Here is a 15138-nt window from a genome sequence, read left to right as displayed (position 1 = left end):
GATCCTAAATACAGGAAGCAGCCAAGCAAGTGTTCCAAGCTTAATTTGCCTAGGATTGTACCATGTAGTGTTTTGTAGGATGAATTGTGTGGTAGAGGCTTATCCCAGGAACCCGCAAAAACATTTTTGGTTGGACATATCATAGTGTAATTAAGCAGCCTGCCAGATAGAGGACTAAATGTTCAGAAAGGAGGACATGTCCGCCCAAAGCCGGACGTATGTGAAGCCTACTAGGCCCACTGTAATTATTTGTTCCAGGCACATGAAGCTCCTAACGCAATACTATAGTAAATTATGACCCATTAGTAAGCAGGAGCTTCCTATCCCCTCACCTGATGAGCAGGAAACGAGGGGTTTGTGTTAAGCAGTAGATGATAAATAACCTTCTTGTTTCCACACTCAATATATGGTGGGGTGAGAAAATGTAATGGAGCGAATGGGCTTGCATATACCAAAAAGGTCCCAGACCCAAACAATATAGAGCTCAACAAGGAATTATGATAATGCTAATCATATCTGTTTTCAGATTGCTTGGTGGCAGTATGGTGCACTCAGAATACAGCTGTAATTTGGACATGTCCACAAACCAGACATACCACAGATAAAGATAAACAAATGGCAGCCCCCGATGAGCTGCAGAGTATATACTTCATATATTCTATGCAAAATCACGTTTTAGCTTATGTATAATATCTATAGTCTGTATAAATTGAATTAAGATTGAAGCATTATTTTCTGATTAACATCTAAAGCGATGGAATTGATGTATGATTCTCACACCTGGTGTATTGCCAGAGTATGTATTTCACTACCAAATATCAGAGTCCATACAGATGTTTAAGCTGCAATTAGATACATACTTGCAAAAACATAACATACAGGGATATCATTTCTAATTAGTGGGGTAATAGCTGCTTGAAGGAGACTGCTATTTTTGGGGTCAAGAATGATTTTTTTCCTAGTTTGTTGCAAAATTGGAAGTGCTTCAGACTAGTTTTTTGCCTTCTTTTGGATCAACAGCAAAAACATGTGAGGAAGGATGAACTTGATGGACGCAAGTCTCTTTTCAGCCATGTAACTATGTAACTGTTATGTGCAATAGTTGAATGCATGTAAGGGTTATTTTGAATTAGAGGTTTAAGGAATGAAGCGGCCTTAAGAAGGTTATTATGTAATTAATTAGTTCACATCGTGAGTGGGATATGCCGCAGTATTAATTATTATTGTTTATAGACACTCTGAAGTGCATTATTTAGAGTATTTATAAAATATCAATATATTCTACTCAATTGCTTATTCTTTATGTTCTCTTTTAAGTATTCCCAAATGAATGTATCAGTTAAAGGCAGGGCCGGCGCGTCCATAAGGCGGCACAGGCGGCCGCCTTAGGGCGCACCGGCTCCGGGGGCGCAAGATTTCAGTGACCGGCAGGAGGGAAGCTCTCCCTCCTGCCGGCCACCATCTCCGCCCCCGGCGCGGCAGTGCTGCGATCAGGCGCTGCGAGGGAGCTCTAACCTCTCTGCTCTGCTCCCTCGCGCGCTGTCTAGTGATGCCGCGGGAGCCGGAATATGACGTCATATTCCGGCTCCCGCGGCATCAGCAGACAGCCCGCGAGGGAGCAGAGCAGAGAGGTTAGAGCTCCCTCGCAGCGCCTGATCGCAGCACTGCCGCACGCCGCCCAGCAGCCCCACTGGACCCCAGGGAATGATCCACACCAGCTCTCCAGGTAGGGAGGCTGGGTGGATATTATTTATTTATTAAAATAATTTGTGAATGTATGTGATGTGTCTGTGTGTGAGAGTGTCTGTGTGTGAGAGTGTCTGTGTGTGAGTGTCTGTGTTAGAGTGTGTGTGTGTGAGTGTCTGTGTTAGAGTGTGTGTGTGTGAGTGTCTGTGTGTCTGTGAGTGTCTGTGAGTGTGTGTGTGAGTGAGTGTCTGTGTGTGTGTCTGTGAGTGAGTATGTGTCTCTGTGTGAGAGTGTGTGTGTGTCTGTGAGTGAGTGTGTGAGTGTCTGTGTGTGAGTGTGTGTGACTAAGTGAGTGTATGTGTCTCTGTGTGAGTGAGTGTCTGTGTGTCTTAGTGTGTATGTGTCTCTGTGTGAGTGAGTGTCTGTGTGAGTGTCAGTGTGTGTGAGTGAGTGTCTGTGAGTGTCTCTGTGTGCGTGAGTGAGTGTATGTGTTACTGTGAGTGTGTGCGTGAGTGAGTGTATGTGTGTCTGTGAGTGTGTGCGTGAGTGTATGTGTGTCTGTGAGTGACTGTGAGTGTGTGCGTGAGTGTGTGAGTGTGTGCGTGAGTGACTGAGTGTGTGCGTGAGTGAGTGTATGTGTGTCTGAGTGATTGTATGAGTGTTGCATGTGAGTGTGTCAGTGTATGTGTGTGTCTGTCAGTGTGTGTTTGTGAGTGTCTGTCAAATCAGTGAGAGTATCTTTGTCATTGAGTCTGTGTGTGACTATCAGTGTGTCTGTCAATGAGTGTCAATCAGTGTGTGTGTGTCAGATCAGTGAGTCTCTGTGTTTGTCATTGAGTGTGTGTGACTGTCAGAAGAACACTAAGGGACAGGGAAGGGAGGGGACCAATAATGGACGGGGAGAGGGGCTGGTTAAGAGGCACATAGGTGAAGATGTCATTTTTGAATGGGGGGGGGGGGGGGGGGGGGGCGGAAAAATACATCTTCGCCTATGTACCCAAAAATCCTTGCACCGGCCCTGGTTAAAGGCAAACAATGGTAGTGGCCTTCTGGTTTAACACATTATATGGAGTGCATTAAAAGGCAATGAAATTTAAATGAGAACAATTATTTTTTTTAAGATCCTCAAACGGCAATTTCATGTGAACTAGTCTCTCAACAGGAAGAGCATCTACCAATCAGAAGTCTCGCATTCCCGGTCAATGGGTTCTAAATTTTATCCCATAAACCTCCATTCAGCTGCCACAAACAAGAAAATTGCTGCACACTGGACAGTGGAACAATTCATTATGTGCATCATCGATCCTAGTAACTCCTAAATGATAAATAGAATAGAAAGAGCTTATAGGGAAAACCACATAAAAAACAGGGCTACTAAATATCGCTCTGAAACTAGTCATGATGTCACCCTATAAAACCACCTAATAAAATAAAAGTAACACCAATCAGTAAAACTGATAATAATAGACCAGGAGCTGATATAACATATTAACAAGTCAATAACAGAAAAATAAGGTAAAAACCAAATGAGGTCAAATAGATAGAATCCATCCAATATTTCTAATATCCATAAAAAGTCCCAAACCTGGTGGTTGATAATTAGTTGGGATAATAGAAACAATGTAGCATAATGTTCTTAAGTGCTACGAAATATATACTGTAGTAATAATAATAGCACCTCTTGCTGAATAATACAGTACTAAATGTAGAAAGTGTCACAAGAAAGGGTATATAATGCATTAATTGTTTCGATAATTCCTATTCTTTATCAGTTACCAGCTATGGGACTTTTTATGCATATTGTGAATCTTGGATGGACTGTAATTGACTTGTTCCGGCTATTGACTTGTTATCTATCTTATATCCACTCCTGATCCTTTTATCAGTTTTACTGGTTGTTGTTACTTTTATTAACACATAAAGTACATTTAGCCTTCCTCACGTTTAGGCTTGAACCCTCTTCTGAATGTGAGCTGAAGATTATTTAGTAAAGCTCATTATCCTCCTCATTCCTTTCCAAGAGAGATGTATAGAAATTAAAATAGTCTTCCCAGCTACTTGTTCTGCCTAAAAGTTAAAAACTATGACTTTATGATTATGACATTTGGTCTTAGCAATCAATCTCCCTCCCACCTAACATTTACTTTTCACTAAAAACCTTCTGCTTGTCCCACATTGTACATAGGTGAGTTCCAATTGCCCTCTATGCAGGTCTGTTTAGGAGCCCAGTTTACACAATGCTATCTGAGCCTGAGTTGTAGGAGTTTGCCCGATTTTGACAATTTAATTTTAATCAAACAAAAAACAGAGAATAGGGTGGCGCTAAAAATACCGGTAAGTGAAATATCACAGGTCACAGTAAATATCATTTACTTAATGCAAGAATATCAATCAATGTGTGCGTACTCACCATATCTCCATTTTCAAATTTAATACTCGGTGCATACTCAGACTTTTTGAAGTCTGGCCTCAGAGTTGTGCCAATTTATGAATAGTATGAAATGGTGGTTATTGAAAATATCAATTGTGGTGGTTATTCCTGAGCTAACACAGGGTCCTGTGAACAAGAAGACACTGCAAAGTTACCCATAATCCCTTACAGGATCTATTCTAGGGGTTTTTATCATGCATAAACAACATAATCTGAATGTTTTCAGCAATAAAATCTGAGGACCCCTGCATACAAAGCAAAATATTTTAAACGTTTGCTTTTTTTTTTCTTTTGTAAGGGTGCCACTGGATAAACAGTGGAAACGTGAGAACCTTCGAGGCTAAAGACGTCAGTCGTCTTATTACCTGGGAAGATGGACGTTGTAGCACAGAATTCTTGTCTTCTTTACCAAAACCACAGTCGCATCTCAGCGTGGCCACAGGATTTGGGTGTGCAACTATCTTCTGGTATTTAAGAAACAGGTAAGACCAGTGAACTAAGAATAGACACACTTACACATAATTCACTTTTTAAAATTGTATCTTTTTTTATCAGGGTTATTCACTTAAGTGAGAATTCCAAGTGAATTTCAAATTTAAGGCCAGAACTAGCTGACCTTAAACCATAGCTGAATTTTTTTAGTTTGATATTGTTAACCTTAAATTTGGAATTCACTTGTAATTCTCACTTTATTGAATAACCCTGTTTATATAGTAGTATACTTCAAATTTGAATAAATATATACTTTTTAATTTTCAGAATGAACTTATCTTTAAAACTGCCTGCCTTGCTAGTGTTTTGCTGAACTAGATTCTTCTGAATGGTGCTATTCCTGTATGAGCATTAGCAATCTCCAGGGAACACTTAAAAATGCAGAAAACAAAAAATGTTTTAACAGGATACTACAGGTTCCAGAACATCTTTAGCTTATTGATGCAGTTTTGCTGTATAGATCACGCCCCTGCAGTTACCCTGGTCAATTCTTTACCATTTAGGAGCCTCATGTGTGATGAAAGTTCAATTGATAGAACTGGAGATAAAAACTACTAAAGTAAGTTAAGATCTAAGTGGCAGATAATTGAGCAGTTAGAGTGGAATGCATGATCTGTACATTAAATTGGGCAGACTTTATGGGCCGAATGGTTCTTATCTGCTGTCACATTCTATGTTTCCATGTCACATTCTATAAAACTGCTTATTAAGCTAAAGGTGTTTTGTTGCCTATAGTATCCCTTTAAACTGGTCCTATGGCTGGCACTATGCATGCCAGTTCATCTGTACATGGGCGACAATTTTAGCATACCTCTTGAGGAAGTAAAATGCATTTGTCCATACTAAGCCCAATGCGTTGTTTCAAAATATAATATTCGTTAATGTGAATAAATGTTTTTATTTGCGTTTGTTCTAAATTAAATTGATCTAGGTTGCTGTAACCATTAAATGCTTGTGTATCATATCTGTGCATAATAAGGGCTTTTATTAGTCCCTTGGTAACACTTGATTTTAAAGATTAGTATCTACAGCTGGTCCATTCCTCTGGCCCCAGGGGATGCTTATAAACACACATATTTTAAGTATGCACAGCCCCTGACCTTTTTGTGTGTGCAGCATCTACTGTGTCATTGATTGCCGCAACACAGCTGGAAAGTGATCAACAGTCATAATTAACATGAACAAATAAAATTACTGTTTTGTATATAAGTATATTGTATAACAAAATACAAGTGGGTTAGAATAATGACCTTTATTAAAGGGACAGTGCAGGCTGGAGATAACATACATAAATACATAATGTAGAAAATCATTAAAATGCTAAAAAGTTTAAAAAAAAAAAAAAAGAAAATAATTTTCAATAAAAATATATATTTTATTTATTTTAAAGTTGAGGAATTTACTTGTAATTTCAGTTTCCATTACAGGAAAATACCTTTTAAATGCACTATAAATATCCAGTATTGACATATACATTATTGATGGGTGAGCTTGCATTGACTTTAGTTGTGGCATCAAATGTGTCCTTGCACACATTTGATGCACAGTGCTGAATTAAAAATCGCATGGATCCCTACATCTCTGAAGTGCCAATATAAAAAGGATGGAACAGCAGTGCGACCCCTGCAGCTGCACTTGGATGTCATATTTGTAGTTGTTACTGCTATATAATAATGTTTCACTTTGTCATCTAGTTTTTTTAGTGGGACTGCACTTGCAGTAAATATACTGTACTGCTTGAAATCACTTTTGTTTATGCTCATTAATACTCACAGAATGTATGGGAGATCACTTATTGGATTACAACTCACTCTTCAGCAACCAAGAAGAGATTCCACAAAATATATTTGTTACGTGATTTTTTTTTGTTTCAGTTTTCTGACTCTTTTTTTGGCACAGTTCCTGCAATACAGTATCAGCTTAATGGGGAGTATCTACTTAAACAAACCGACCATAAAATTGATGGAACGACGGGGTATGCAGCTGCACCTCCTTAAATTGATTGATACTAAAAGTGCAAATATACTTGTAGTGGAGTTCCCTGTACCCCGGCTGGGTACCTCCGACAAGGACCGCTTCCTAGCTGGAACAGGGGAAAACCTCAGCGCTTCTTCCCCAGTGCCGTGGCTTGACTGGGGTCCTCTGAAGCCTCCATGTCCTGGAACAGGATAGGGGACTAGCTCTCTGTCCTCCCAGGGACTGGACAACACACAGTCCTGGGAACTCTAGTCTTTAGAGAGACTTTCTCCACCAAACCGTCCACGAGATGGAACAAGGTGCTAAGCAGAGTTATAGCCCTTCCCCTCCCAGTAACTAGATGACACATAGTTCTGGGAGTACAACTGGTTTAATGCATACACACACAGCCTTTTTATACACAGACCCCAGCAAGGGGGTCTCTATTGTCTTCACCACAAGCCCTTACCAGTAATCTCTGGGCCTGGGAGTATAATAGCGTTAAAGACTGGTAAGCTAATTATCTCCCAGGAACAGAGAGGCAAACATAAAAATATAAAACATAAAAATCCCCCAAAAATAATAAAAACATAAAATAACCCCACAAATAATACATCATTAAATAGCCCTGATCTGAGTGCCCAAGTTCTCCAAATAGCGCTCAGATCAATGCAGTGTAGGGGAAACGCAACTGTGTTAGAGTTCTGACCGGCCGCACACGTGGTCCTATTCCCCAAATAGTTCCAAGGTGTTTGGTGCTTTTGCAGGTCAACTTCCGGGAGCTCTTGCGGCCACAATACGGGGTGCTCCACCTGGCTCTTGCATAGCATTTGTTCCCCTTAGTCTTAGGCACCTTCCCTCCGAAAAGCGGTCTCCTGGCGGATTTCAAAGTGGTTCAAAACCGCAAACCAAGTTGTCCGGGACCCGCACGGTAACCTCATGCCGAAAACAGTTCCATAACATTCGTGGCGAAGTCCCGCTGAGGTGACCGGGAAACCGCGAAGTCCTCATGCCGAATTTAGTTCCATATTGGTCGCGGCTAAGTACTACTGGGACTGTTCGTGGGTTTGGTTCATGCGAACGGCCGCCAGAGAGCCAGCGTTTGGTTCTATTGGCATGAAGGGAAAGTGCCGAACCAGGGGCACCCAGGGAAAGCTACTAATGGCAGCTGGGCAGGGTAACTCCCAAATGGTGTCCCAGACCTGGACCATATTCGGTGGGCAGGAGGCCAGCTTCTACAATCTTCCAGGAGTCCATGGCAAACATACGTGGGAGGTGCGTTTGTCACAATACTCTAGAACAGGCTTCCCTGAACTCCGGCCCTCCAGATGTGGCTGAACTACAACTCGCATGAAGAAACAAGAAAAGTTGGAAGCTAAAGGGAAACACTCGTAGTGGGGTTAACCCACAATACACTACCAAAGTAGTAATTAGACAGACAAAGAAACTTGAGTGCCCTAGGACAAATGAAAATAAAAAATAACTTTAATAGAATAAGAGTAAAATGGGAAATAGCTGAGTGCTAAGTGCACAAAGATTTACAGCATAGATAAAAAACAGCCAAATATCAGATTCTAGAACAAGGAGTGACTATAAAGAAGGCTGTTTAGTAGAATAGCGCTATATACATATTACTCAGTCTAATAAGTACAATAAGACTGATAAGATGGTAATATGTAGAGTGCTATTAATATAACTCTATGAACAGGATGTCTAAGATTATCACACTAAATTAGTGCTAATAAATAGGACGCTATGTTCATAACACAGTGAATAGATAATTGAGAATGAAACACTGTGTTCACTTTGGTAATTTCAGAAATATAAACTCTGATAAATTCAAAAGTATAGTAGAGATAGAGATTTTCACACTGTGTTCACATTAGTTAGTAAATGTAGTCCGGTAGAGATATGAGAGTGCGTGGAATATAAAGCGATCAAAGTCTGGTTTAACACAAAGAGAAAGCCAAAAGTTTTAGTTATGAAACAAATGGCTGTTAAATAGCTGTTAACTAATAGGGCGTTGTGTACACAATATACAGTCCCAGAACACAAAAAAGAAAATGACTAAGAGAGAGACATTTTCTTAATAAAGTATTATGTACATATATTGCTATCCGTTGAATACAGAAAAATACGTAACTATGAGATAGCTGATAACTGATACAACGTTGTGTACATATTATACCGTCCATAAGATCAAATACATTGTAGAGCAGTGAAGAATCAGGTATGGTTTTTACCGTGGTTATAAGGTAGCAATTGCCTATTGTAGCTCAGTTAACCTGGGCTCAATCTATTGAGGACAGTAGAAATATGGAACGATGGAGGTATCGTTAGTTAAATGTAGAGAACTTAGGGATCTCAAGTAAAGTGAAAAGATCAAAAATCAAAAGTATATCTCTACCTAAAACTGAATGGAACACAATTGATCTCTAGATATAATTGAACATTTAAATAAGTAGCTCAGAGGACCTGTTCATAAGTTTTCAGTGTACCTCTGGTAAGTCAAGAATTGCAACTGACAATGTTGCAATTTAGTAAATACATTGAATACATTGTAGTGTTGCACGTGAACTGCAAAGCCTAATGTGGCTGACGATAAACAAAATGTGATCGGCCTGCTGATAGAAATGAAAAAGGGGAACTTGCCCCATACGCCAGCTCAGTATACACGGCCAAGCAGTTAGGGATTCAGAGGGAAGTGTGGCGATAACTTGTAAAAAGACCACACATAAAGCTGATGCAAGGAATCCCCGATGGCCCCTGACGCGTGCGTTTCGCCCACAACTCATCAGAGGGGAACCCGCATGATTCTCAGCCTTTCTGTTTCATTCATAGAATCATGGGAGTTGCAGTTCACTCTGGAGGGCCAGAGTTTGAGAAGCCTGCTCTAGAAGAATGTTTTGAGAGTGCAACTTTTTCACTTAGATCTGGCGGCTTGACCCTTGCAGCTGCCCCTAAATGCCATATTTGTAGCCGTTGCTGCTATATAATAATGTGTCACCTATTCATCAACTAGCAATTTTAGGAAGACTACATTTGCAATAAATATACTTAGAGGCAACAACCAGCAACCATTGAGGCAGTGGTGTATCCTGGTTTTGTGCTGCCCTAGGCAGGACAAAACTCAGGTGCCCCCCCTCCCCGCGCCACCCCCATCCAACCTTTCCCCCCGCCCCACATTCTAAATACACACACACACATTCACTGACAGATACGCATACACTAGCTAACAGAAACACACACTCGCTAACAGAAACACACACACACACACACTAACAGACACACTCAGTAACTAACAGACACACTCAGTAACAAACAAACACACTCACTAACAGACACACACTCACTCACTAGCAGACACAAACTAGCAGACACACACACTCACTAACATACACACACACTAACAGACACAGACACACACACTAACAAACACACACACACTAACAGACACAGACACAGACACACACACACTAACAGACACACACACTAACAGACACAGACACACACACTAACAGACACACACACTAACAGACACACACACTAACAGACACACACACTAACAGACACACACACACACACACTAACAGACACAAACACTAACAGACACACACACTAACAGACACAAACACTAACAGACACACACACACTGACACACACACACACACTAACAGACACAGACACACACTAACACACTCACCCACCCACATTAACACATTTTTTTTTTTTTTTAAAGATTCTTTATTTTTCATTTTTCAGTTTTCATGAACAAAAGTTAATGAACGTTTTTACAGAAAAAAAAGGTTGGTTAGTTAGGGGGTTACAATAGGATACAAAATATTTTAGTGGGACATGTTTCTGGCATTGTGGTTTGGTATCTCTCATAACCTTTTCTTTTGAGGACCTTGAGTCAGGAAAGCTACGTGTGTGACCGTTCGGATCGTGTTACCTGCGGTCAGGTGGAGTTACAGGGTTCTAGGGGTGGTTATGAAGCGTCCTTCGAGGTACCTGTTCCGGGATATTCCGGTTATTAGAGATAGTTGAGGTCGTAGGGTCATTAGCCAGAAGCTTTCAGTGGTGGTCGTCCCATTGTTGGGGGGATGGGGATAACTGTCTGGGTGAGTGTGGCCTTCGAGTCGGTCAGAGATTGTGGTTGTGTCAGTAGGGCCAGGAAGTTAGGGTGGGTGGTGCAGGGAGGGTAGTGTTAAGTAGGGGGGGTAGTTAAGGGGGAGGGAGAGGAACTGTGGAGGGGTGAATAGAGTGCTGCTGTCCTTCTGGGTATTCCCTCCGAGCCCAGGGTGGCGGGGTTGGGTTAGGGGTGGGTTGAAGCTGTGCGCTTCACCCTAGTCGTGGTTAGCGTCGGTGGTGCAGGTCGTCGGGTCTGGTATGTCACCATGGGAGGGCATTGTTTCCGTCGAGCCATGGGTCCCAGACTTTGTGGAATGATTTAGGGGTGTCATGTATCTGTGCTGTTAGTCTGTCCATGTCTATGCTGTCTGTGATTTTCGTGTGTATTTGAGAGTGAGTGGGTATACGTGTTGTGGACCAGTTTTCGGCGATTGCTCGGCGTGTGGCTAGGGCTATTCTTGCTATGAGCTTATTTTCACTACGGGTGAAGCTGTCCAGGGGCTTAGAGAGCAAAAGGGCCCACGGGTCAAGGGGTACTGGTTTGTTGAGTAGTCCGGATAGGAGGGTCGTCATAGTTTTCCATAGGGGTGTAAGTTTAGGGCATGTCCACCAGCAGTGGAGGAATGTGCCTGTTTCTCCGCACATTTTCCAGCAGAGGTTGGTGGGGTTTTGTTTCATGGCCTTCAGGCGGCAGGGGGTGAGGTACCATCTGAAGAGCATTTTGTATGCCTGTTCTTGATGGGTGACGCAGATTGAGATAGATTTAATGGATGCCCAGATGTCAGCCCAGTCCGTGGAGTCCACGGGGGGTCCGAGATCTTTTTCCCACGCCGTGATATATGGGAGGGCTATCTGTGTGTGGTGTGTGGTTAGGTTTATGTAGATAGATGATATTTGGCTCTCCCTGGATGGTGACTGAAGGGTGTCTCTTTCAAACCTGGTCAGGGACGAGGTGGCTGCTATGCGAACCGTGTCGGTCGCTGCGAAGCTTCGGAGTTGGAGGTAGCGGAAGTGATCAAATGTGGTTAGGGTTTCGGGGTTGGGGAGTTCTGTGTATTGCAGGAGCTTGCCATTGGGATAGAGGTGTCCCAACCTAACTATGTCGCGGTCTTCAAAATGGGCGTAGTGTTGAGGTGTGAGGCCAGGTTGGAACATTTTGTTGCGGAGGATTGGGGTGAGGGGTGAGAGGCCTGTGGACAGGTCAAATTTGTCGCTGAGTCGGTCCCAGAGGTCTAGGGAGTGGGTGATTGCTGGGGAAGTGGGGGGTGGCAGTGGCCTGTATTGCCTTTGGAGCCACATGTATTGGGAGGGGTGGTCTCGGCCAAAGATGAGGTGTTCCAGGTCTACCCATCGTTTGTGTGCGGGGGGGAGATGCCAATGTTGGATTTGTGTCAGGTGGGCTGCATGTAGGTAGTGTGTAAGGTTGGGGAGGCCTAGACCTCCGGAGAGTTTGGGTACATATAATGTGGCTCTGCGGATGCGGGGTTTTTTCCCGTTCCAAATGAATCGGTCTATGGCAGTTTGTAGTCTTTTGAGGTCAGTTTTATTGCAGGGGATGGGTAGTGCTTGGAAGGCGTAGAGGAATTTGGGTAGGAGGTTCATTTTAACGGAAGCTATCCTTCCTAGCCAAGATATGTTCATCTGTTTCCAGCGCTCCAGGTTTTGGGTTGCTTTCTGGAAGAGTGGGGGATAGTTGGTTTTGTATAAGGCGGTGGTGTCACTAGTGATTTGGACTCCCAGGTAAGTGATTGCCGTCGGGCAAATCCGAAAGGGGAGGTCTTGTTTTAGGGAGTGGATAGTGGGTTCTGTCAGGTTGAGCGGCATGAGGTCTGATTTGGTGGCATTGAGTTGGTATCCCGATATCTTTGAGTAGTCTTGTAGGGTTGTTATGAGGGTGGTCAGGGTCGGGATGGGGTCAGTCAGGGTGAGGAGGATGTCGTCTGCGTATGCTGCGATGGTGAATGTGTCGTCCCTAATTTTGAGTCCTTTGATGTGTGGGTTGTTACGTATGGTCTCCAGCAGTGGTTCGAGGGATATAGCGAATAGTAGGGGGGACAGGGGGCAGCCTTGTCGGGTTCCGTTCAGTATAGGGAAAGAGGGGGGGGTGATATTGGGGATTAGTAGCTGCGCAGTCGGGGTGTGGTACATGGCTTGGAGAAAGTGGGTGAGTTCTTGTGGGAATTTGAATTTGCGAAGGACTTCGAATAGATAGGGCCATAGAAGGCGGTCAAAGGCCTTCTCGGCATCTAGGGAGAGTATGGCGGTCGGGAGGCGTTTATGGTTGGCGTACCAGATTAGGTCTATGACCCGTCTGGTGTTGTCTTGTGCCTGTCTGTGGGGGATGAAGCCTACTTGGTCTGGGTTGATGAGTTTTGGCAGGAGGGGATTAATTCTCGTTGTCATGACTTTGGTCAGGAGTTTTAGGTCTATGTTTAAGAGTGAAATGGGCCGGAAGTGGCCTGGATCTTCATGGGATTTCCCGGGTTTAGGTAGGAGGGTAATGTTGGCTTGTGTCATGTCGGGGGGTAGAGGGTTGCCTTTGAGCATTGCATTGAAGACTTTGCATAGTCGTGGGGTGAGTATGTCTCCGAATGTTTTATAATAGATAGCTGTGAAGCCGTCAGGTCCGGGGCTCTTATTGGGTTTCAGGGATTTTATAGCTGCTTGTAGTTCTTCTGGGGATATGTCTGCTGAGATAAGTGTTCTGGCTGTGTCAGTGAGGGAGGGGAGGGAGAGTTTCTTAAGGAAGTCGTCCGTTAAGGATCGAGTGAGGTCAGTTTGGGGGTCCGGGGTGTGGTTGTAAAGGGACGTGAAGTATTGCTGGAAGGTTTTCCCGATTGTGTGTGGGTCAGTGCTCATTGTACCTTCTGATGTGCGGATCTTAGAGATTCGTTTTGTGTCTATTAGGTTTTTGAGGCGTTTAGCTAACATCGAGTCTGCCTTGTTGCCCTTTTCATAATACCTTTGTTTGGTCCATGTGAGTGCTTTGGCCGTGGTTGAGAGGGAGAGGCATTTAAGTAGGGCTCTCGCTGTCGTGAGTTGGTTAAGGTGTGAGGGGGTCGGGTGGCGTTTGTGGAGGGTTTCTAGGCGGCCTATTTCTGAGATGGCATCCATTAGTTGTCTGTTGTGCTGCTTTTTACGCGCTGTGGCTATTGCTATGAGTTTGCCTCTGATTACTGGCTTGTGGGCCGCCCATAGGGTGATTGGGGAGGACACGGAGGGGTCATTCAGGGTGAAATATTCCTTAATGTCATCTGCTAGGGACGAGGTTATGAGCTTGTCTTGTAGGAGTTGTGAGTTAAGTTTCCAAGTCCAGGGGCGTGTCATGTTGGGGATTGAGAGGGTAAGGGAGATGTCGGCATGGTCCGACCAGGTTATGTGACCAATGGAAGTGTGTGCGATTCTCGATGTTATGTTTGGGGAGATGAGGAAGTAATCGATGCGGGAGTAAGTGTTGTGAGGGTGGGAGTAGAATGTATAGTCCAAAGTTGAGGGGTGTTGGGCTCTCCAGATGTCCAGGAGGTTGTGTGTGTGTAGGAAGTGGGAGAAGGGAGCGTCGTTGTGTGACGGTCTTGGGTCGTTCTGAGTTTTGGTGGTGCGGTCAATGGACGGGTGGTGTGTGGCGTTGCAGTCGCCACCTACAATGGTGAATGTGGCTTTGATCGTAGTGAGATGTGCTGAGAATGTTTGCCAGAAGGTTGCGTCTGGGGTTGTAGGGGCGTATAGGGAGGTGATGGAGTAGGTTGAGGAGCCTATTTTGCCTGTGAGCGTGAGGTATCTACCTTGTTTATCTGGGAAGGCTTGGATGTCGTTCAGGGGGCAGGATGCTTTAAGTATGATAGCCACCCCTTTGGTTTTAGCTTCTGGGGAGTTGGCGAGAAAGCTGCGGTTGTAGTGTTTGTTCCTGAGTGGGAAGTGTTTGTGGGGGGTGAAGTGAGTCTCTTGGAGTAGGAGAATGTCTGCTTTTTGGTTGTGTGCCCATCGTAATAGGGCATGGCGTTTTTTGGGATTGTTAAGGCCCTTAGCGTTAATGGAGATACAATGTAAGTTGAGTGGCATGGTTAGGAATGGTCTGGTCAGGTGTCGTAGCGTATGAGGGGGGTGTAGGACTGGTCAATGGGGAGGAAGGGAGGAAGTCTGGGCCCGGGTGGTCCCAGAAGGGCAGCAGGAGGATTCAGAGGACGGGTAAGGTGTATGGGGAGGGGGGTAAACGTGCTGGTCTTACGTCAATTGCCAGCAAAGGTGAACTGTGGTACCGGGGGTCTCACTGGTCAGTGTGATCGGAGACCGGCGGTACGGAACAGGTTATGTGGGGGGAGTAATGGTCGTTCGTCTGAGAGTGGGCGGCAAACGGCAAATAGGTTCGTATGGGCAGTCTTGTCTTAGTAAGGAACCGGGGAGAATGAAACCTGGAAGGTAGGCTTCTTAACTATGTACAATGG

General features: G+C 43.9%; 1 protein-coding gene across 1 annotated transcript in view; it reads left to right on the top strand.

Moving 5' to 3' along the window:
* Positions 1–15138, top strand: part of SHPK (sedoheptulokinase) — a 39173-nt gene that overhangs the window by 7896 nt on the left and 16139 nt on the right. Inside the window, exon 3 of the mRNA XM_063449306.1 lies at positions 4416–4599. Coding sequence (XP_063305376.1) covers positions 4416–4599 — 184 coding nt within the window. The remainder of the gene's footprint in view (positions 1–4415; positions 4600–15138) is intronic.

The sequence above is a fragment of the Pelobates fuscus genome, chromosome 1, assembly GCF_036172605.1.
Source record: "Pelobates fuscus isolate aPelFus1 chromosome 1, aPelFus1.pri, whole genome shotgun sequence".
Classification (NCBI taxonomy): Eukaryota; Metazoa; Chordata; class Amphibia; order Anura; family Pelobatidae; genus Pelobates; species Pelobates fuscus.
The sequence above is the reverse complement of the archived record's forward strand: the minus strand, read 5'-3'. Positions and strand labels throughout refer to the sequence as shown.